The 21,468-nt window shown below is 38.0% G+C and overlaps 2 protein-coding genes across 2 annotated transcripts; one reads left to right on the plus strand and one right to left on the minus strand.

Moving 5' to 3' along the window:
- Positions 1-1,266: 1,266 nt before the first annotated feature.
- Positions 1,267-6,780, minus strand: LOC144637209 (brevican core protein-like). The gene is made up of 4 exons (XM_078496338.1): positions 6,677-6,780; positions 3,539-3,939; positions 2,744-2,894; positions 1,267-1,744 (listed from the first exon to the last, which is right to left on the minus strand). Exons 2-4 carry the CDS (start codon positions 3,908-3,910, stop codon positions 1,353-1,355), a joined length of 915 nt encoding a protein of 304 aa, XP_078352464.1. The 5' UTR covers positions 3,911-3,939; positions 6,677-6,780; the 3' UTR covers positions 1,267-1,352.
- An 11,594-nt stretch (positions 6,781-18,374) lies between these two features.
- On the plus strand, positions 18,375-21,210 carry LOC144636008 (calcium-activated potassium channel subunit beta-3-like). Its single transcript, XM_078495143.1, has 2 exons — positions 18,375-18,943; positions 20,505-21,210. Exons 1-2 carry the CDS (start codon positions 18,590-18,592, stop codon positions 20,871-20,873), a joined length of 723 nt encoding a protein of 240 aa, XP_078351269.1. The 5' UTR covers positions 18,375-18,589; the 3' UTR covers positions 20,874-21,210.
- The last annotated feature ends 258 nt before the right edge of the window (positions 21,211-21,468 follow it).

The following is a 21,468-nucleotide window of genomic DNA, read 5'->3' on the forward strand; positions in this document are numbered from 1 at the left end:
TAAGTACTTTGCATGTCCGTGGGACGATATGTTTGAAATAAAGGGCTGGGTTGGAAAATGACGATTGTTTTTTTAGGGGGATTTATTCAAGACACTTGAATGGCAATGGTATTTTATCTACGCGCTCTCTTTTCTTCGTGAAATAATTTTTAAATCTGCACTTTTTGCTTTATTTTGTGGTACAAACAGTCATATTGTGAACAATAATCAGCCGTGGCGACGTCACATATGACATCACGTTGTTGTTTTTGAAACACTAGAATGAACGAAATCATGTTGTTAGTTCCAATAAGTTTTAAATTTGCGTTTGAAAGCGATTCGTTTACGTTAAAAGAATGCAGGCAGCTTTGTAGCTTTTTCACCCCAAAAATCCAAGATGGCGGCCAAATTAAGAAGCGTATAGGGGAGCCAATTTAAAATTCGATTTATAAGTGAAAGCTACCGTTCCAACCTTGCTATCATACATTTTTGTGATGCTCAATAGGCAAGGATTAAGATAAGACATGTTTCGTTTGTTCCCCGAAAGTGAGCCATGAACCCAAATTTTCGGATCTCAGCTGATGGACTAACTGGGCTAGGCGGTGAATATAGCATCTGAAGGTTTGGCTACTAAGCCATGCCACCTTTGCCATCCAGGCTAGTGAATATGTCGGCATTTGCTGAATGAAAATTTCTCTCTTTTAAAAGAAATCCCTTCAAGTCCTGGATATTTAAAACATTTGGGAACTTTGCAAATTAACTACCAAGGCTTTTGGACCGAAAATATTTCCAAGAGATGGTTTTCAAGGCGTTAGAATTGATCGTAAACATGGTGGTTTTGGAGATCGCACGCGGCCATTAGAAACTCAGTCAGATCGACTGATAAAACATTATTTAGTACTCTACTCACCGGAGCTAGTCATTTCGTGAGGATTCAAACCATTGCTCAGGAGTCACCAACGATAAAACAAAGAAACCACATATCTTTCTTTTTCGTAGTGTTGGTTTTTTTCTGTTTTATTGCTTAAATTAAACTTGAGTGTATATTACGATTTCAATCGATGAATTAAACTGGTTTACACGTATGGACACGTATGCTAGCGAGCACTTGTGTTTGTTGTTTTCGTATTTTCTTTTGTCATTTTGCGGTTCTTGATATTCACCTCTGAAAATTATACTAAAACAATTATTCGCCTCAGGCTAAGTGTTTGTTGTTGAATAATCACTGAGCCTGAGGCGAATAATTGTTAAATATGAACATGAACGCTACATATAAAGTGACTTGCAAAATAATATTATATTGCACTAGTTACTTTACAATTAAATTACAGAGATGAGCTTTATCAACTGAAGATTTATTCAAAGTAAAAGGCTCATGGTTTCCATTCCTTGCCACAAACGTAACTCCAATTATAGGAGCAATCTATATCATTCCACTCCCCATTGGTCCAAATTTCAGTGCAGTTTTCAAAACCTCCAGAATTATTTGGTTCTGTTGAAGCCCAATTAGTGAATGACACGTAAGAACCATCGATCCATTTAAGCACAGCGTTGTTTATCAAGTTATTGAGTCCAATCCAGACTCGCTCACTAGGGGTCGCAACTTTATCGCGAACAAACTCGTTTTCCTCGGCGCTGTGTATCGATGTAAGGTTGCTATTTTGACTGCGGCAAGTTTGTTGGGCTTCGAACCAGTTGACCTTTTCTGTAAACGCCTTGAAACAAGAACCATTGAATTGAAGCCAGTCTGGAGTAGAACATATTGCTGTGGAAAGTGTATTCATGCAGAAGTTATTAGTAATTGTTATACATCCGCAGTTTCTCTTGTTCTAAAGATAGGTAGGTAGGTAATACTCTATTTTAACACGGTAAATTCCATTCAGGTACGTATAATAAAAAAGAACAAGGGATAAAAACACTAACTAAGAAAAGCTAACTACTAGTAAGAACAAAGACGATTCTCATTGGCTGATTCGTGATCACGTGACCTTGCATAAATTTAAATGTATCCCGATCAGGAAACATTTCCATCAAATGTATACCAATCGGGATACATTGACCTGAACGTGATCAATGACCAGAAAAAACACGTGATCAAAACGTGACCAAGGCCGGTGGCGTGATTGTGGCGTGATTGTGGCGGGATGTTTTTGGAGCTCACTTCTCGGCGATTCTAGGAAATTTGTCGCTAGTTCTTCGAACGTCTGTGAAACACAGTGGAACAGAGCGAGGCTAAAACCGGCGCTTTCTACTTTTCATTCGAAACACGAAGTCAAAAAACTTTGAGAGCAGAAGGATTTTGAAAATGCCTGGAAAGTAAGTCGGTTCTTTCCTTTCTTTTGTTTGTATTTTGCGATGTATTTGTCGTACATTTGCATTGTTTTATAGAAGAAATAAAGTCGTGCTCAGGCGTGCTGTTGTTAACGCTAATTTGTTCGTTTGTTTGTTTAATTTGTTCATCCTTGGGATGTTTAACAAAGCACTTTTAAAATGTCTGGTTCCGAGGGAAACCGTTAGTTTTGTTTTCCCGAGAGTCTCGATGGATGGAAACATCGAGAAAACAAACAAATAAAAAATCGGAAAAACAAAACTAACTGTTTCCCTCGGGACCAGACATAAAGTGTATAATGGAAATTTGTCACGTTACTCTCTGTATAACATTATACAGGCATCACTTGAGTTTTAGATGAATTCTGTTTAGTCCCATTTTGAACTGAAGTACATCAGACTAAACTAATATGAAGTAAGCAAACACTTAGCTTACCAGTCTCGCAAAATCTTCTCGTGAAGTGCGGAGGGCACGAGCACGTGAATCGTTTGCCCATGACGTCACATGTCTCGTGACAGGTTCCTTTTTTAACACAGGGCTGGCTTCCACAACATCCGTTCTGACATTCGGCGGAAGGAACATTGGCCTGGCAAGAAATATAATGGAAAATACGACCTTAAACTAATATAGCTTAATTTGAAATGATGGATATCAAGTACGTATGGTTAGAATTAGACAATATTAAAACACATTAGAAAACCTTATCATCCTTAAGTTGACATCCACTGATCTTAACAAACACTTGATCTGTAATAAATTGCTAAGTCAATGCATCTTTTTTTTTTTTTCAAGAAATGACCATATCACGGGCAAGATATCTCGTAGACATGTTCATGTCCTGGCCCCTTTAAACACCTTGCTTTTGCCATGGCAACCATGGATTAAAAATCTTATCCTATAATGAAAGCTTGAAATCGGATCATCAGTTCAGGGCCGTAACTAGCAAGAGGAAAGACGAGGCACTTGCCTCGTCTAGATTTCTACCCAACATTAAAAACAAAATTTGTTTTGTTGGGAAATAATCTCCAGTTGAAGAAGTTTGATTTTTCTCAAGAAATGCCTCATAAAAAATGTCACTGAAGAGTTTCAGAGCTTCTAGATTTCAAAATTTTCTGGAGGGCATGCCCCCAGAACCCCCTAGCTAGATCTTGCCTCGTCTATTGCAAAGGTCTGGTTATGGCCCTGCAGTTTAGGTGCATGTTGCTCGAAAAAAAAAACGATTTTCCTTACCCTTATGTTGTAGTTAATAGTCAGATCATAGTATTGTGATCCCTCCAGAGACTTCAGCGCACTGGAATTGGTGTACCTGTTTTCTTCATTCAGTTCGCAGTTGTTCTCGTTCACATTCGTCAGATAGTTGAACGAAATGCAGCGACATTCAGAGTGACATTTTCTAAAGCATTCAATTGGCTGTTTGACTGTAAAGTTATCAAACACGTGACCACGAAGGGCGTGGTTGTTGACCATGTTTCTTCCGGGAGCAAAGAAGAATCCGCCTGTTAAACAATTGTCATTGGGACACAGCGCGCCCAGCTGTACTGTATGAAGAACGACTTGAACAGCTACTGTGATGATGAAGCCCTTGAGTAGTTCAATGTACATGACTTGATTTTACGTAGATTGGCCTTCCACTAAATAAAATTAAGACAGCTGTCAACATACGATCTATAACAACGACAGAAAACTTGCAAATACAGTGGCCATGGCAACGTCATAATTACGAGCAGGTTTGGCCAAAAATCGTCATTTTTGACATATTTCTATATTTTTCCAGTTTTTTAAAACAAAATTGTACGATTTGTTTAATTTTACATTCCTTAAAAAACTCATTAATAATCCATAAAGAAAATACAAAAGAAATTAATGTTTAATGAGTGTCTTTATATCTGATAAAGACACGGCTAAACTTTACGTCCAATTTTCTAGCCCAAAATAACCCAAATCTAAATATTAGTGCAAGAATAATTTGATCTACATCAGAAGATATTTAAGCCGTTCAATAAATTCGCAGCTCGTGTTTTATCAAGTTTAAAACACTCGGCTGCGCCTCGTGTTTTAAACTTGATAAAACACTGCTGCTCATTTATTAAACATTACATAACCATTCTGGCTTGGTTTTGTATAAATTTCTGTCATTTCTTAAATTTCTAAGAAAATGGTAAAAACCAAGATGGCGGCCCTAATGACGTCACAGCCAACAAAAATTTAACCCCCGAATTTCTCGAACTAATTTTTGTTGCCCTAAGAAGTTTTGAAAAATTAGAATTCCACTATACGCAATTTAATTAATTTCAGCCGTTTCTCTTTACTTTTTTTACTGATCCAAATTACTGCATTATTTGATTTTATGCAGATTTGATCTTTCATAAATAAGAAAGCAGATGGTCAAACTCTATATCAGTGATAACAAACTTTCCAATATGCGATGTAGAATCAATGGAAGGCTTTTCCTTTTCTCCTTACTGGTGATTTGCCTCATATTTTGATTCCCCATCACGTTTGTTTCGAGAATGCGGTGATACACTATGATGATTCGTTTTCAAATGCCTTCACCTGCGTGCATTTACTGTGAGTCCCGATTTCTCGAGCTCAAGCCTCTCGATAACTTGAAACATAAGTGGTTTCCTTTCCTCAGTCGAGCACTGAAATTTTGTCCCATTTCTCGCGCCGATTTCTCTAACCAATTTTTGTTTCCCTTTGAGGTTCGAGAAATCGGCATCAGATTCCACTGTATTTATATTTGGTGTGAGGAAAGACACCGATTGAATCTGAAACTGATTCACTGTAAATTTTTCAGCATTTTCAGCAAGTTCCCTGCTCGTAACTCCATTCTAATTAACAATTGGTTCTTGCTTTAGCGTGCACTGTCGAGTTATGGTGCTGGCATGGAGAGCACGAAAGAAGCGTAAGAGCTGCTCGAGGCGATCTATAGCCGAGAGCAACTATAGCTTCTCGAGTGCATTCATAACTCAAGTGCATTCATAACTCAAAAGTTCATATCTAAAAGCATGAACCAATTGTTTTTTAACAGTGCCGGTGGAAATGTACATCAAAACCTTCGCGCGAGAAAAAAATTCTGGCGAAACGATTTCCTCACTATTTTTGTTTCTTTTAGATTAACCATTACCCATTTTGGTGTTGTTATATTTCAGTATGTTATCATTTTAATTTGAGGTTTTCTTCTATCATTTCGAAGGTAGTTTTATGAATTTAAATGTCTTTTAACTTTAATAGTGACATAGCTGCTTTAAAAAGCCAACAAAATATCCAGAGCTTTACTTTTAAACGTAAAAAAGAAACATTTTAAGTAAGGCCTTACAGGCTATTCATTCAAATAAAACATTGATCTGCAACCGTGAATTTGAGTAGATTTACAATTTAGGGCAGAATATGCTATAACATAATTTGCACTTTGTGGCGGTAATAAACTCACCGTTTCTTTAATTTACGAGATAATTTTGCGCAAAAACGGCTCTTTTAATTTTTTTTTTTTTAAAAAGTGGTTAAAGGTGTCAGGTGCGTTTGCAAATGACTCAAAATATATAGCTACCGTTCTCTGAAGATGACGCCAGAAGCGACTACCAAATCGGCCTGATGTTTTTAAGTCCCAAGAAAAATGACCATAATCCAAACACTCAGCAGATGAAATAAGTGTAATTGCGTTTGTCAAAAGGTGATAATTGCATCTACACTTGCTAGGAGAAGAACGACGCCCGCTATGAAATCAATTCAATATTATTTCCTACCAGTAATAATATCTCTTTTTTAGCTTAAGTACCTTATTGTTAAGGAACGGGCATATTTCGAGGGACTTAAATTTCGCGATTTGGCCAAAAAAAACACGTTTAAAGGAACTAAATTTCGCGAAAAGTGTCGAAATACTGGTCTGCAAAAACAAACAGTTAGTCTCAAAATTAACTTTCCACGGCAATAGTTTCCAATGACACTGAACAAAACCGTTCAACAAAACGAAACGACATATTCCTTTGTAACAAAGTAGAGCTAGTTTGACGACTGTACTAAGAAAATTATGTAGTAAACTGAGGGCAACGTTTATTAATCATAACGAATTATTTTAAAGTTCGCGTCGTTATTTTTCACGAGAACCTTTCTTCGCGGGTCTTTAAAAAAATCGCGAATATTAAGTCCCGCGAAAATAAGTAACAATAAGGTAATTAGTATTAGCAATAAGTTTAAGTAGTTAGCGTCATAGTGTTGGTCTTGTAATTAGAAATATACATTTTAGAACTATTTTAGAGGGTTCTAATCTTCTTGTTGTAGCCACACGCCCCTTGTGAAAAACAGCTTTCTTGTACTTCGATATAGTTGACGGGGCAAGCGTGTCTAAATAAAGTTTTACCTACCTACCTTTTACCAATTCGTAGCCCCGATGAATTTCATTCCATAAAAGCGAGGAAAAATTATCGTAACAAATCATAGCACAAGGGCTTTGCCTTGGCATCAGTTCTGTAGTTGAACTTTGTTAATTATTAACATCCAATATAGGCAAAAATAACGTTAAAAATCTATAATTTTTAAATAGAACCATTGCTATTTGGTTCGCTAGCAGTGTCGAGGGCTGAAACATCAACAAGTTTACAGTAAACACTGAATCATTAATCCGATGAAAAGCATGGCGGAACAAATTGAATTATTACTCGCAGCAGGCGGCTCCCTTTTTCCTTTACAAGCAATTAGACCGTTTTCATTAAAAAAAAGCTTTGTTTTTTAAAAGACTTTTCTTTCTAGGAAAACATGTTTGTCACAAAAAGGTCAGCTGTTTGAATGTATTTCAGTAAACTTTGCTTCTTCATTACGTTTTATCGTTATAAAGCTCAAAAACAGTTTGTAGTTGCAGATGGAAACGCTCGATTAAAAAAAACGGCCCAAACAGTTGAATGGTTTTCAGTTCTGATTTCCTGGCTTTGTTATTTTCTTGTTCTGATTATAATAATAATAATTACTCGAAACAATCTTTGCTCTAAAGTTCGCTTGAAAAGTTTATTACAGAATTCTGTCGACAGCAAAGAATAGAGTCATTTAGAAGTGGTAAAATTTATTGTGCAGTTATTAAATTGAACTGGCAGTTTCAGGGCAGTTCAATTGTGCATGTATTAATATTTTAGCTCAGTAGATTTAATTTAGTTAGGCATTTTTATATTTTATTTTTATATTTTAGCATAGTGATTGTAAAGAGCTATGAAAGATTAGCTAAATAGCGCTATATAAATGATTATTATTAATCGGGCGTGGCCGATTTATAGTTTACCCTTTGGTCGTCCTAGACGATAGTCTCCTCTCGGCTAAAAATGACAGGGATAGCCTGGGCCAATCGGTTTCATTCCAGTTTTGACAGTAAATCGTTGTAGGAACACTGGGTCGACTTTTGGGCTAATCTGCAATCTGGTTCTCTTCTTTGCTTCGGCGGGAGGACAGAGAAAAAAGCTTAAGGGGTAAAGTACTAATAATCACCATTGTGAAACTGTAGTTGCTTTGACAAGTTAAAGCTATTTTTGTAAATAAAAGGTTTTTTTTTTTTTTTGTCACGCAATGTTTTTGTGGGAAACTTTGAAACTAGACGCTTTGCTGGTTTCTACAAATAGCAGTGTGATCTGGCGGTACATTTTTTTGAGGCGGACTCCACTTTAAAACTATTTTTTATATATTTAGCAAGAAGTATGTCGATTTTCATTTCCGCACAGTTGGGCGTCAAAGTCGCCTGTCACAAAGAGTAGAATGTTTGCACAACATGGTTTGGATATATTTTAGATTTGACTAGTGACGTTAGTAAGACACTTCTCAAGACGTCAGCAAAACATTGGCAATGTACAGTATTGGTGTGAACTTGAATGGAATTTTTTACGAGATCAGTAAAGCTATCGAATGAAAAGATGACTTGAAAATGAAAACTTCGAATAATTATAATTAAATACCAATTGAATTTTAGATGAGAAATTCCGGAAGTGACATCTGTGTTCAAAATAGGAATTTTTGTAAAACTTAAAGTTCCGAAAAAAAAGACCACATGTTTTGTAAAAATCACAGACAAACATGATCAGGAAAACAAAACAGGCCAATGGGTTTTATTCACGAAAATACAACTTTCTTAAGAAAGAGTTTGTAAACAAGACAATGGAATCGAATTACATTTCACACGCAATTTGCATACATTTGAACTTGCAAAAAAGAAGTATCTCTGCCGAGACATAATAGCGAGACCTTACATTAATAATTATTGTATTCTGATCTGATTGTTATTTTTTATGCATTAACTATTTGAAAGTGGCTCTCATCGATGAAAACAAAGCGGTTTTTCATTCACTGCTTAAAGTATTTATAGACGTGAAAACATTCGCTTAATCAAATTACATTCTGCACGAAATATTTTGTATCCATTTGTCCCGAAACTTTGAGGAAATTGAAATCTTTGTGGACTGCAGTACTGCATAAAAGCAGTTCATAGAATTGAATAAAAAGATAAGAACCATATTGATAAAGGAAATTTTAAAACTTTATTTTGGCTCATTTTGACGAAATTCAGGATTTTCAAAGACTGCCAGTAAACGGCTGTATCTTGTCTGTCTCTAACGATTTTGCTACGGTTTCGAAAGAGCTAATTTTTCAACATGATATCATGCATATGGTAGCGGGCAGAAGTCGGTTCGTTCTGAATTTTTCAATACGGTATATACAGACCCTCTGTACAGTAAAAAACGTTTTGGGAACAAACCATTGTGACCTTAGTTTCTATGTTGATCAGTAAAAATCCTTAGTACCACATGGAGTTTGTTATCAAGTTTGTTAGCACGTTAATACTGCAAGGTGTATAACCTCAGAGAATTATAGTCAAGTGTGTTTTGTTTTATTAGCGGTTTATACTCTAAGGTCTTGGTATGGGAGATCAAAATTAAGGCAAATTTCTGTTATTATCTGATTGCTTGGCACAGATTAGTACGATACTGAATTGGTTAGGAAATGTAAACAAACATTAAATTGAATGATAGTAGAAAGGGAGGGACAGGTGGGGGTGAAAGGCTAAGGAGATGGAAAGGGAGGGAGAATTAAAATCCATGCTTGGTTATATCACGCAACCTTTGACTTCTGTTGTTTTCTCACAAGAACAAAACTTAAGGTGGGGTTCTACCTGAATTTGAATGGAACTTTAAGAGATTTAAAGAAGGGATTGAAGAAAAGAATGGAAACACCTCCAAACAGTTGACCCCCTCGCAAGAGCACTCTGGGTTGTCAGGAGACTGTTTGGTGTCCGTCCACCAATTTTTAACTTCAAATTCAAATTTTAAAATCACATTAAATCTCCAATATTTCTTATTTGTCTAAATTTTACTAATCCTTTGAGAAAAACTATCGCCTCCCAGACATCCCCCAAAATCGTCCAAAAATTAACAAAATACTGCAAAACAAATATATATGGGATAAGTAAAGCTTTTTTGGATTCCTTGAAACGCGGCTGAAATGGTTTTCAGTGTTTTCCAGCCCTTATACTTTGGGTCAGTACTACTATTCTTCACCAGTTGCTATTACAGTAATGGTATGAAACAAATACCTAATCATTGGTCAATAAGTTGTGATCATTTTCTTGACAATAGTAGTTACCTGATTAGGAGTTGGTTACTGTTCCATTAAAGTGTAAGGGCTGGAAAATACTGAAATGCGTCAGCCACCTCAAGCGTTGGAAAAATTGGTCTTCAGGTAAAAACCCCGCCTTTATTAAGTATTGCGAAAAGGCTGCACTTTGCTAAGTGTTACGAATTTATATTTTCTAGACGTCTAGTTCAATCGTTTATTTGTATTGTGCGAAAGATATTTTTATAAATTGAGACCATTATGTCATTAAGTAATAATGCAATCTTGAAAACATTCCAGATTTTCATTATTAAATAGAAACACGAAAAATTCAAATTTGGGAAAACAAGCCTGTCAAAATGACGTTGCCATGGTGATTTCAAGTTACTGGCACAATAACTAATCCTACCAAATTATTGCGAGATAAATTTTAGATAAACGCGCAAAGTTTGGCAGCGTTTGGTTGAATCTTGAAAAAGTTATAAGCGTCCAAAGTCAGCGCGGGCCTCCAAACCCCCCCCCCCCCCCCGGCCCCGTCCTAAATAGGTTTAAGTGACTGTTTTTCCAGTGATTTTTATTGTACTGTACCCTGCCTTTCAAATCAAAACAGATAGCTAATTATTAAGCGCCCGATTTTAAGCTTCTCAAGCTTCTTGTTATTATATTGCCTGAACTGAGGCCTAGTTCAGACATCGAGCTCCTGCCGTGCCGAACTAAATTCAGGAATTAAGTTCGACAAAAGTACGGCAGAAGCACGGCGTCTGAATCAAACTTTTGAATTGAGTTCGGCAAAGCAATTTAGTTCGACACGACATGTCGTGCCGCACGACTCTGGCACGGCAGCGGTTCAAACGTCGTGCTTTTGCCGCACCAAACCAAATTCATAAATTATATTAATGTATTTTGGCGGGATTACGTTCCCGCGAGGAGTTACGAGGAGACTCGAGAATAATTCTCCATTACGGAGTATGCGCACAACCTCGTTCCCAGGGTCTTCTCCGTTTTAGCCGCCATTTTGAAAACGGAGAAGACCCTGGTGACGAGGTTTTAACATCGTCACCAGTTGCATACTTAAAAGTATGCAAATTGAATTTTATTCTTGCCAGACGGCAAAAACCATGGCGGCCAGCCAAAGGAATACAATGAATATTTTTCTGCTAAAAAGCACGTCGAGGATGTTTCATTCAACAAAGTAGATGACACTAATGACAGGGAGCAGGGCGAAGAAGAAGCTAGCGGGTCTGAATCCGAAATAAGCAAGTTTTCGAAAACTAGTCGGGCAAACAAACAAGCATTCGCCGTACTCGCTAAAGGAAATTTTTTTTCTGTTGCTTTTCTTTGAGTTTTTGCTGCAATTTGGAAAACGGCGCCATTTTTGTTGGATCACCGCTGACTAAATGTTACGTAGATTCAGTACTCCTGAATTTGGCACGACTCTGGCACGACGTCTGAATCAGAGTCGTGCTTTTGCCGTGCTACAGTCGAACCTAATTACAATTTAGTTCGGCACGGCAGGAGCACGATGTCTGAACTAGGCCTGAGCGAGTTTCGCTCGACAAACTTAGGCCTAGTTCAGACGTCGTGCTCTGCCGTGCCGAACTAAATTTATAAATTAAGTTCGACAAAAGCACGGCAGAAGCACGGCGTCTGAATCAAACTTTTGAATTGAGTTCGGCAAAGTAATTTAGTTCGACACGCCATGCCGTGCTACACGACTCTGGCACGGCAGCCGTTCAAACGTCGTGCTTCTGCCACACCAAAACAAATTCAAAAATTATATTAATGTATTTTGGCGGGATTACGTTCCCGCGAGGAGTTACGAGGAGACCGGAGAATAAAATCTCCTTTACGGAGTATGCTCATAACCTCGTCCCCAGGGTCTTATCCGTTTCAGCCACCATTTTGAAAACGGAGAAGACCCTGGGGACGATGTTAAGTATGCACATTGAATTTTATTCTTGGAAGACGACAAAAAACATGGCGGTCAGGCAAAGGAATACGAAATTTTCTCTGCTAAAAAGCGCGTCGAGGATGTTTCATTCAACGAAGTAGATAACACTAATGACAGGGAGCAGGGCGAAGAAGAATCTAGCGGGGCTGAATCTGAAATAAGCAAGTTTTCAAAAACTAGTCGGGCAAAGAAACAAACATTCGCCGTACTTAAAAAGGAAAAGTTTTCTTTTTCTGTTGCCTTTCTTTGCGTCTTTCTCTTGAGCCTTGCAATGATTTTAAAAGTAGGAGTTTTTGCCGCAATTTGGAAAACGGCGCCATTTTTGTTGGATCACCGCTCACTAATTGTTACGTAACTTCAGTACTCCTGAATTTGGTACGACTCTGGCACGACGTCTGAATCAGAGTCGTGCTTCTGCCGTGCTACAGTCGAACCTAATTAATCGGGCGTGGCCGATTTAAGGTTTACCCTTTGGTCGTCCTAGAGCGTAGTCTCCTGGCGCGGCCAAAAAGACGCGGATAGCTTGGGGTTGCTACAAAACCGCTACGGGTGACGCATACCGCAATGGTTTTCATTTTAGTTTTGACAGGAAATCGTTGCAGGCACACTTGGTCGACTTTTGGGTTAATGTGTAATCAGGTTGTGTTTTTTTGCTTCGGCGGAAGGACAGAGAAAAAAGCTTACGGGGCAAAGTACAGTATGGGGCCCAGTTCTCGGCCACTTTTGACGTAAACTTGTATTTGTTACCTAAGATGAACCGCAGGAACTTGAAATTTCTCCCAGAGCTAGCTACATTATTCAGCTTTTTGGTGTAAAGCTATCGACCGGTCAAAAATTAATTTGCCCGAGCAATAATAAAAATAAAAGCTCCATTTGTGGGCCCAGTTCTCGGCCACTTTTGACATAAACTTGTATTTCTTACCTCAGAAGAACCGCAGGAACTTGAAATTTCTCCCAGAGCTAGCTACATTATTCAGCTTTTTGGTGTAAAGCTATCGACCGGTCAAAAATTAATTTGCCCGAGCAATAATAAAAATAAAAGCTCCATTTGTGGGCCCAGTTCTCGGCCACCTTGGCCCAGTTCTCGGCCACTAAAAAGCTTGTGCGTATTTATCTGTAAAAAAATGCTCAATTAATTTTCACAGTCATAAAATCACTCTGTAAACCTATTTATACTATATCGATCCCAAATTATTTTTATGATGCTTTGTTTTACTTTAGAAAAGTAGGATTTTAACGCGCCTAGTTGCCTATGTGCAGGTTCTGGCAAAACCGCATTGTGTGACCCGTGCATTTAGATGGTTTATTTTGCAGTGAAAAGGTCTTGAAAGATTTAGGTGTTGTAGAAATAATAGACAAGACAAGAGTCAGCTCAAAACTTAGAGATAAGATTGAACTTTATTTTTAAAACATTTATATATTTCCTTCATTCTGGCAGCAGCAGATGAAATTATATTAAAAACCAAGCGCTAAGCTGTGATAGCGAGCATGGTGGCCGAGAACTGGCAAATACGCAAACGTCGCAAGAAAAAATTTCGAAGTAAATTAAGACCAAAAAATACAACGGTTCAACGAAAAGTTAACTAAAGCAGAAAGCTGAATTATTCTACGTTTCACATGCCAAAAATTAGCTCGTATGGTGGGGGCTTTTGGATAAAATACGAATTTAACTACATCCATGAATTTGGAGCCGTAAACAAACAACTTTTTCGGGAATGCAAATTCACCTACCTCCGCGTAAACTCGACGTGTGAGCTTTCTATATCGAATTGAACGATCAAACTCAAGATACTTAAAGCACATGAATCAGTCTATCGTTTGAAGGAAATACCTTTTTCTTTTGATTCAACTGGAGTGTGAAAAAACGCGTTAAACACAAAGTGGGGGCCGAGAACTGGGCCCCATACTGTACTGATATTCACCATTGTGAAATTGCACTTACTTTGACAAGTTAAAGTTATTTTTGTAAATGAAAAAGGTAACGTCATTGATGTCACGCAGTGTTTTTTTTAGCAAACTAGATGATTTGCTGGTTTCTGACTATGAATGGGGGTGTGATCTTGCGGTATATTTTTTGAGCCTGACTCCGCCGTAAAACTTTTTCTTTATTTAGCAAGAACTGTGTCGATTTTCATTTCTGAACAATTAGTCGTCAAGTCGTTTGTCACAAAGAGTAGAATGTTTGTACAGCATGTTTTGGAATTATTTTAGATTTGGTTAGTGAGACGCTTCTGAAGACCTGAGCAAAACATTGGAAATGTACAGTATTAATAGGAACTTGAAAGGAATTTTTCACAAGTTGGATAAAGGTATCAACTGAAAAAAATGGAATTCAAAATGAGAACTTGGATTTTGTTGTAATTAAATTTTATCGCGGGTTGGATGCATAATATCACGGCTTTGAAAGTCTTCAAATAATTAGAAAGGTTCCTTTCTTCCTTTTGATCTTATTGTTATTTTCATGTATTGATTATTCGAAAGTGGTTTTCGTTGATACGAAAAAAAACGGGTTTTCACTGAATTGCTTGAAGTATTTTTAGACGTGATAATATTGGCTTAATCAAATTACATTGTGCACGAAATATTTGTTATTCTTTTGTCTTGAAACTTTGAGGAAATTGAAATTTGTGTTTGACAGTAGTGTATGAAAGGCATTTTATAGAACTGAATAAAAAATAAGAAACATTGATTAAGGTTATTTCAAAGATTTATTTTGCCTGATTTTGAAGGGTTTCAGGAGTTTTAAAGAGTGCTGGTAAACGGCTGTATGTTGTTTGTGATTACGGATCTTGTTTAGTTTCGAACGCTCTAATTTTTGAAAGGTTAAAACAGGTTAAAACCGGGCGGTTTCATGAGTTTTTTGGGTAGAAAGGTACGGTGGTGGTCAAAAAAAAAATGTTTAGAAAGGAATGACTGTAGTAGCACGTAAGTCGGAGGTTTGCGTGAGTGACGGGGAAAAGTATGCGTGAGCTGGATTTCCGGCGTCATAACGGCATGTTTTGTTTACTGAAAGATACACTCGACGTTTAGTTAGCTTAGTCGGCTTGGGAAACTATTTTAAAAATGAATGTTGTAATAGTTAATTAATAGTAATCTAGAATTAACCCACTCTCGATTGGAGTCTGTTCTGGATTCGCGCTACCTTTTCGCCGCGAAGGAATTTTGTAAAATTTCGCTAGTGGAAAGAGGTACTGTAAGAACAGTATCAATAACTCAAAAGGAGGAACTTCTTTGTAGCTCTGAATTAAGACGTATGATAAAATTTTAGAATAAGAAACTTTCGATATATGGTTTTCATATTGTTTTTGTCAATTTCCTTTTGTGGCAGATTTTTTGAGAATCAGCTTTTCTTTCGTGTGATGACAGACACAGGACAGAACGAGAGGTGGATGAGAAAGATGCCGAAGATGAATAGGCACCGAAAAACGACAAGAACCGTCAAGGACTTATCTTTAGAGGGCGGGGAGTTTTGGCATACTATATTTCGAGGACTGGACTGGACTAGTAAAACGCGGACTAGTAAAACGCGGACTAGTAAAAGGCGGACTTGTAAAACGCGGACTAGTATAACGCGGACTAGTAAAACGCGGACTTGTAAAACGCGGACTAGTAAAACGCGGACTCAGGTAAAACGCGGACTTGTAAAAGGCGGACTAGTAAAACGCGGACTAGTAAAACGTGGACTTGTAAAACGAGGACTAGTAAAACGCGGACTTGTAAAACAAGCGCTTGTAAATCGGATAAAACTAAACTGTTTAGCGAGCGAAACAATTTGTGTTTGAAGCTCTTGTGTGTTTCTTCGACGGCATATTTCTAGCTTTTTTGAGCACTCTATGGTCTGTTTTAGCGTGGAGATGTTTTTGCAGTATAGCACATGTTCGTTCTGCAAACCCCTACTAAAACAACCGGATTGATGCTATGAGTTGTGTGCATATGTTTCTTTCTTTCCACTACTTGACGTCTGTTGAGTGCAGTCGTTTGTATTGCTCGCACGAGGTAGAACGGGGCCCGTCCAGAAATCAACAGTCAATCGTAAATAAAGGTGACGGGCCTACACGACTCCTACGTTCGTGACATTAGAATATTTGCCGTTAAATGTTTAAATTCGGTCTTTCAAATTTATTTGCTTCTGACTTCTTTCTGAGGGTACTGTTTTAATTTGGGGGCAGTATGTGGTAAATAAAGGTGACGGGCCTACACGACTCCTACGTTCGTGACATTAGAACATTTGCCGTTATATGTTCAAATTCGGTCTTTCGACCTTATTTGCTTCTGACTTCTTTCTGAGGTTACCGTTTTTTTGAGACATTATGTATCGAAGAGAGCCGTAAGATGATTGTGGCCAAGGAATTCGAAGTGTCTAGAGGCGTTTTACAAGTCCGCGTTTTACTAGTCCGCGTTTTACTAGTCCAGTCCAGTCTACAAGTTAAAGACACATCAAGACCACCCCACTGTGAATTGCCATAGCACAGACAAAGTCAATATCTTATGTGTTTTTAAGAGAATTACATAAGAACCAAGGCATGTCTTGTCTTGCCTTTCATTGACATGCAATAATTTGGAAATACTAAGCTCGTAACAGTTTAAGACAGAATCCATCAGGAATTTGAGTAACATTAATTTTAGTTACGCAAAAATTGAGCACCAGAATAATTTAAATCCTTGTGTTCTTTCATACCTTGTTAAAGGCTTGACATGTGATAACACCAACATAACACCAACAACAGTTCTTTATCAGTGGGGATTGAAGAAAAAAATGGAAACATCATCACACAGTTGACCCCCATGCAAAAACACTCCAGGATGTCACGGGACTGTTTGGTGTCCGTCTGCCAATTTCTAACTTCAAATTCCAATGTTAAATTCACATTAAATTTTCAATATTTCTTAGTTGTCTAAATTTTACTAATTCTTTTAAAAAAACTATCACCTGCCAAACATCCCCAAAAATCACTCAAAAAATTACAAAATACCGCAATACATAGATACATGGGATGAGTGAAGTTTCCTTGGATTCCTTGAAACACCAACAAGATATTTCCGTTTAAGGTGGCTGATAATGGGTTTCAGTATTTCCCAGTCCTTATACTTTGGTTCAGGACTAAAAGCCTTCATCAATTGCTATTACAGTAATGGTATGAAACAAATGTTCAATCATTCATCAACAAGTTGTGATCATTTTCTTGACAATAGTAGTTCCCCGGTAAACAGTTGTAGTACTGTCCCATCAAAGTGCAATGCCTGGAAAATACCGAAAAGCACACGACCTTCAGGTGAAACCGCACCTTACAGTATTACCAATACACTGCACTTTGCTAAGTCTTAAAACTTTACATTGTCTAGTCGTCTACTTCAATCGTTTATTTGTATTGTGTGAGATACATTTATAAATTGAAACCATCATGTCATTAAGTAATAATGCAATCTCGACAACGTTCTAGATATTATATTATGCACACTAATACAGCTCATGCAAGCCCTGTGACTTACACAAACACAGTCGGACTGAGTGCTACTTAAGTAACTGCTTCGTGGTTTCTGCTGTACTGAACCCTGCCTTTCAAGGCAAAGCGCCCGATTTTAAGCTTCTCAAGCTTCTCAATGTTCTTGTTGCAATTTAGTTCGGCACGGCAGAAGCACGACGTCTGAACTAGGCCTAACATTCACTTTGCCGCCTTGATTCTTCTTCAAGTTTTCGTAATTCCTTTTCATCTACTAAACTGAGAAGACTAAGAATTTGCTTCCCCGTTAGGTTTTTCAGCCATTTTGTCGTAATAAACAGGGCCATACCTAGGACTTTTTGCAGGGGCAAGTTTTCCTGGCGGGGGCAGCTGTTTTTTTTTTTTTTTTAGTTTAGTTTCCGCTCTATTTTTTTCTTGAGTCTTCTTAGTTTTTTAGTTTTCCTGGCGGGGGCAACTGAGAGACAAATTTTAGCTATTTTAAAGAGAATTAAATTATGATAGCTGTTAGGGCCTGAGCACAAAATTTGCATCCACCTTGAACTGGCGCACTTTCCTCGCGTCTCGCCGACTCGTCCTCGCGGCTTTGCCACTCGTGCGCGTGTATTCCCACGCGCGATCCTGCTCGCAGGCTACATCGTAATAACACATTAATAATGCTGGATTAGTCGAACAAAAGGCGAAATTAGCTGTCAAATAACAAAATAAACAGAAAGCCATCCCTTGATGTTCTCTTCTCCATTTCGTCACCGAAAAGAAAATTCAGAAAAAAATTGTCGCGATAAATGATTGCCCCGCTCGCTCGATTTCCGGTTTGCCCACTAGAGCAAAAGCTAGAGAGACTGCTTTTGAGCGAAGAACATATGATCTATCTTTTTTTAATGATTTTGCGCGTCAATTCATAATGCATAACCTTTCTTTAACCCATTGTCATTTCAACGTCCCTGGTGCGTATTGCTATTTTAAAAATTAACAAAGCCGCATTCAGCTTATAAACTATTGAAGTTTCAATACTCTGACAGCATATTCACCAAAGATGAATATTCATTATATTTTTATTTGGCGTTGGTAGTTTCAGAAAGAGTAATAACAACAGCACAGTATTTTTGTCATACCACCTGCTGCTAAGGAACACAGAAGTCGAGAACCAGTAGAGCAACTAAACTCAACTCACAATTGTGAGCGACGAACGATGACGAGCGATTGTAAGTCCTGTCAAGTTGATTTCGACTGGATTTCGGAAACCTGTTGTGTACTTCCACAAAATTTTGCCACATTTATCGCCCGATGAAAATTCGCCGAGTTTACGAAGAACTTCTGAAGCAGGAAAAGCGAGCAGTACTTCGATTGAAGTGCCTTTCGGGAGCAACAGCTTTCATTGTCTTTGCGTTATTTTTCATGGCGTTTCTTGGTGTAGATGTCGTTCAAAAACTCGCCAAAGGCTTCGCTTTTGAGAGCGGAAATTGTATCGTAGAAGAAACGATTTTTACTGGTGGAAACGTCAGCTGTGACTGTGGAATGCGCACTTGTTTCAGCCGCTATCCTTGTTTGCGTGTTTTGGTGAGAATTTCAGCGGGACAAGAGCAAATTGCACAAGAACCCGTTCTCTTGTACAACACCTTTTACGACCTGGGATCTGAAGTAAGTCGATCGTCGTTTTTGCGTTTGCGCGTATTCGCTGCGCCAATGTTTGTATTAATAGGAGAAAATAAAATTACAGATGAACCCAAAATCATGGGCAAAGTATTTCACGTAGGGTCCAAATTTATTTATAAGCTTTAGAATTGTTCGACTGTTACAAGTGTATTTATGAGGTACGATTTGTAATTAAACTGAAAAGTCGACCGTAAAAAGCACAAGTAGGCGACAAGCCAGTTGGTCAACAAACCAAGTTAAACAATACACAGTGAATCATGCTTTAGAAAAGCATATCTTAATTTTACACTCGATCGGCCATAAATTTGAAGAAAATTAAATACCAGGAGGTCTTTGCCGTGAAAAAAGTGCTAATGCAAAAACCAAGTGAGAGATTTTTTTTAAACTTTGTGCAAAGCTGCCACTGTAAATTTCACCCAATATATTAAACCTGTTGTTTACATCTCGGCCAAAAGCAAATTTATGCAAAAAGATTATCCGCTTATATTAGCATGCTGCGTTAAATTCAATCGGGTTTTAACAGTGACTATAAAAATACCAGCTACCGAGAATACTGAACCTGACGGAATTTGTTGTACACTGTCCGGTGAAGGTCTTTAGACAAAACAGTGTGGCTAAGTGGCATTTTTAGATCTTGAGAATTGGCTTTTCATTTATTCAGTTCAATTCATTTAAATGAATTTATGTTTATTGCGCATTGAAACTCAGCACAAAGCGATCTTATAATAATCCTACAATAATTCAATAGGTCTTTCAACAAAGAGACTTATAAAGTAAAGGACGTATAAAGCACCGTTCTTTCGAGGGCCTCGTGTGTATTTTCGCCCGCGAACAGGCTTACGCGTGGACTGACACGCGGAAAACACGCGCGAATGACGAGTTTCTTCGAGTGGCGAGTTTAATCCGCGTTTCCGCCCAGACTTTACTCGCGCGTGTATTCCCAAACGTGATCCTGCTCGCAGGCGATAAGTATTTCACTGCTGACGAAAATGGTGGCCTGTGTTAAAATTGTCGCGATTTATTACAATAACTAAATAATAAAAAAAATAATGGGAATTTGCAGTGGCATTTCCACAAAGTGGCTATTCATCCAATATTGTAAATCAAACAGAAACTTGTTAAAAATCCCAGCTGGCTGGAGGCTGACCAGTTGGTTATTTACAAAGCGTGGAGGAGTTGAATTTGGGAATACTGAACACAAATCCATCTTGTGACAGGGAGGAAGATTTGAACATGGGACCTCCGGATTACAAGTCCAGCGCCCTGATCACTAGGCCACGCTGCTCCTCGATTTTGAAAACGGTCGGAAGATTGCATGATTTATAGTGTTTAGATGGGAATCTAAGAGCCTCAGTAGACACGCTCATTATAAATAGTTTAATATTCAAGCTTACTTACACCAGTCGCGAGAAAAATAGTTCGTCCTTTTCGTGAGTGGCTCGGATAAGCTCGGGTGAGCTCGGATAAACTCGAGTAAGTTCGGATAAGCTATAACAAGTCTGGCCTATATATTAATGTTTTCTTTTTTATTCCACTTTTATTTCAGTGTACGTACGGACCATCTTGCAAGCCAAACGAGAAAGAAAACTTTGCATCCGTACTCGACTATAAGAACGCAAAAGGACTCAAAGGGTCAACTTTAAAATGCTACTTTGATCGTAATGAGCCTACAGACGTTATCCTCGACAAAAGCGCTCACGAAATGGTTACGTTTCACGCGTTTTTCTGGCCGTGTTGCGCTTTTTTGATTGGTGTTTGCATGCTGCTTAAGGTGTATTACTTAAAAAGAACTCAGAGAAAGAAAGCATATTTTCCAAAGGACATTTCCTGTAAAACAGAAACTAATAATAATGATAATGTATATGATTATCGTAAGACCAAAGTCTTTGACAGATTACTTAAAGAAACTATTTGACAGTTCATACTAAATGCTAGTCACTGTAAACACAAGTACATTAACTTTTTAAGGACATTATAAGGACATTCCAGTCGCTTGCATATATTCTCGCAATTGTTTTATCAAGGGCATTTTTTGTTTAAAATCAATTAGACAGTCATTACTCGCCGTTGGAAACTATTCAGATCTACACTTCGCAATCGTATTTCATGAGGATAGTATCATGTTCAAATAAAAAAAAAAGAAGCGCCCCATGTGTATTTTATTGTGGTCAATACAAGAGAATTATATGAAGTATCGTACCGAAAGACTGGTCTGGGTTGCTTTTTATCGCAGACTCACTTTTGAAAGTATTGTATAGTAGCATATTCCAAGTACCTACAATTCACATGAATATACAGAACAATGAAATATGGAGAGGTGAAAATGGGTGCTGTCCACAGCGGTATATTTATATGCATGTGTGATCTGACACCGCGTGCATGCCGGGGGTTACGATAATATATTCAGAGCAGAGGATTGTGGGAATTTATTGTTATGATAAAGACACATCTTCACTTCGCCCCTTCATCTCTCCCCCCCCCCTTCTCCACCTATCCCCCTCCCCTGGTTA

This window comes from Oculina patagonica, chromosome 13 (genome assembly GCF_052425735.1).
Source record: "Oculina patagonica isolate OP01 chromosome 13, crgOcupat, whole genome shotgun sequence".
Lineage (NCBI taxonomy): Eukaryota > Metazoa > Cnidaria > Anthozoa > Scleractinia > Oculinidae > Oculina > Oculina patagonica.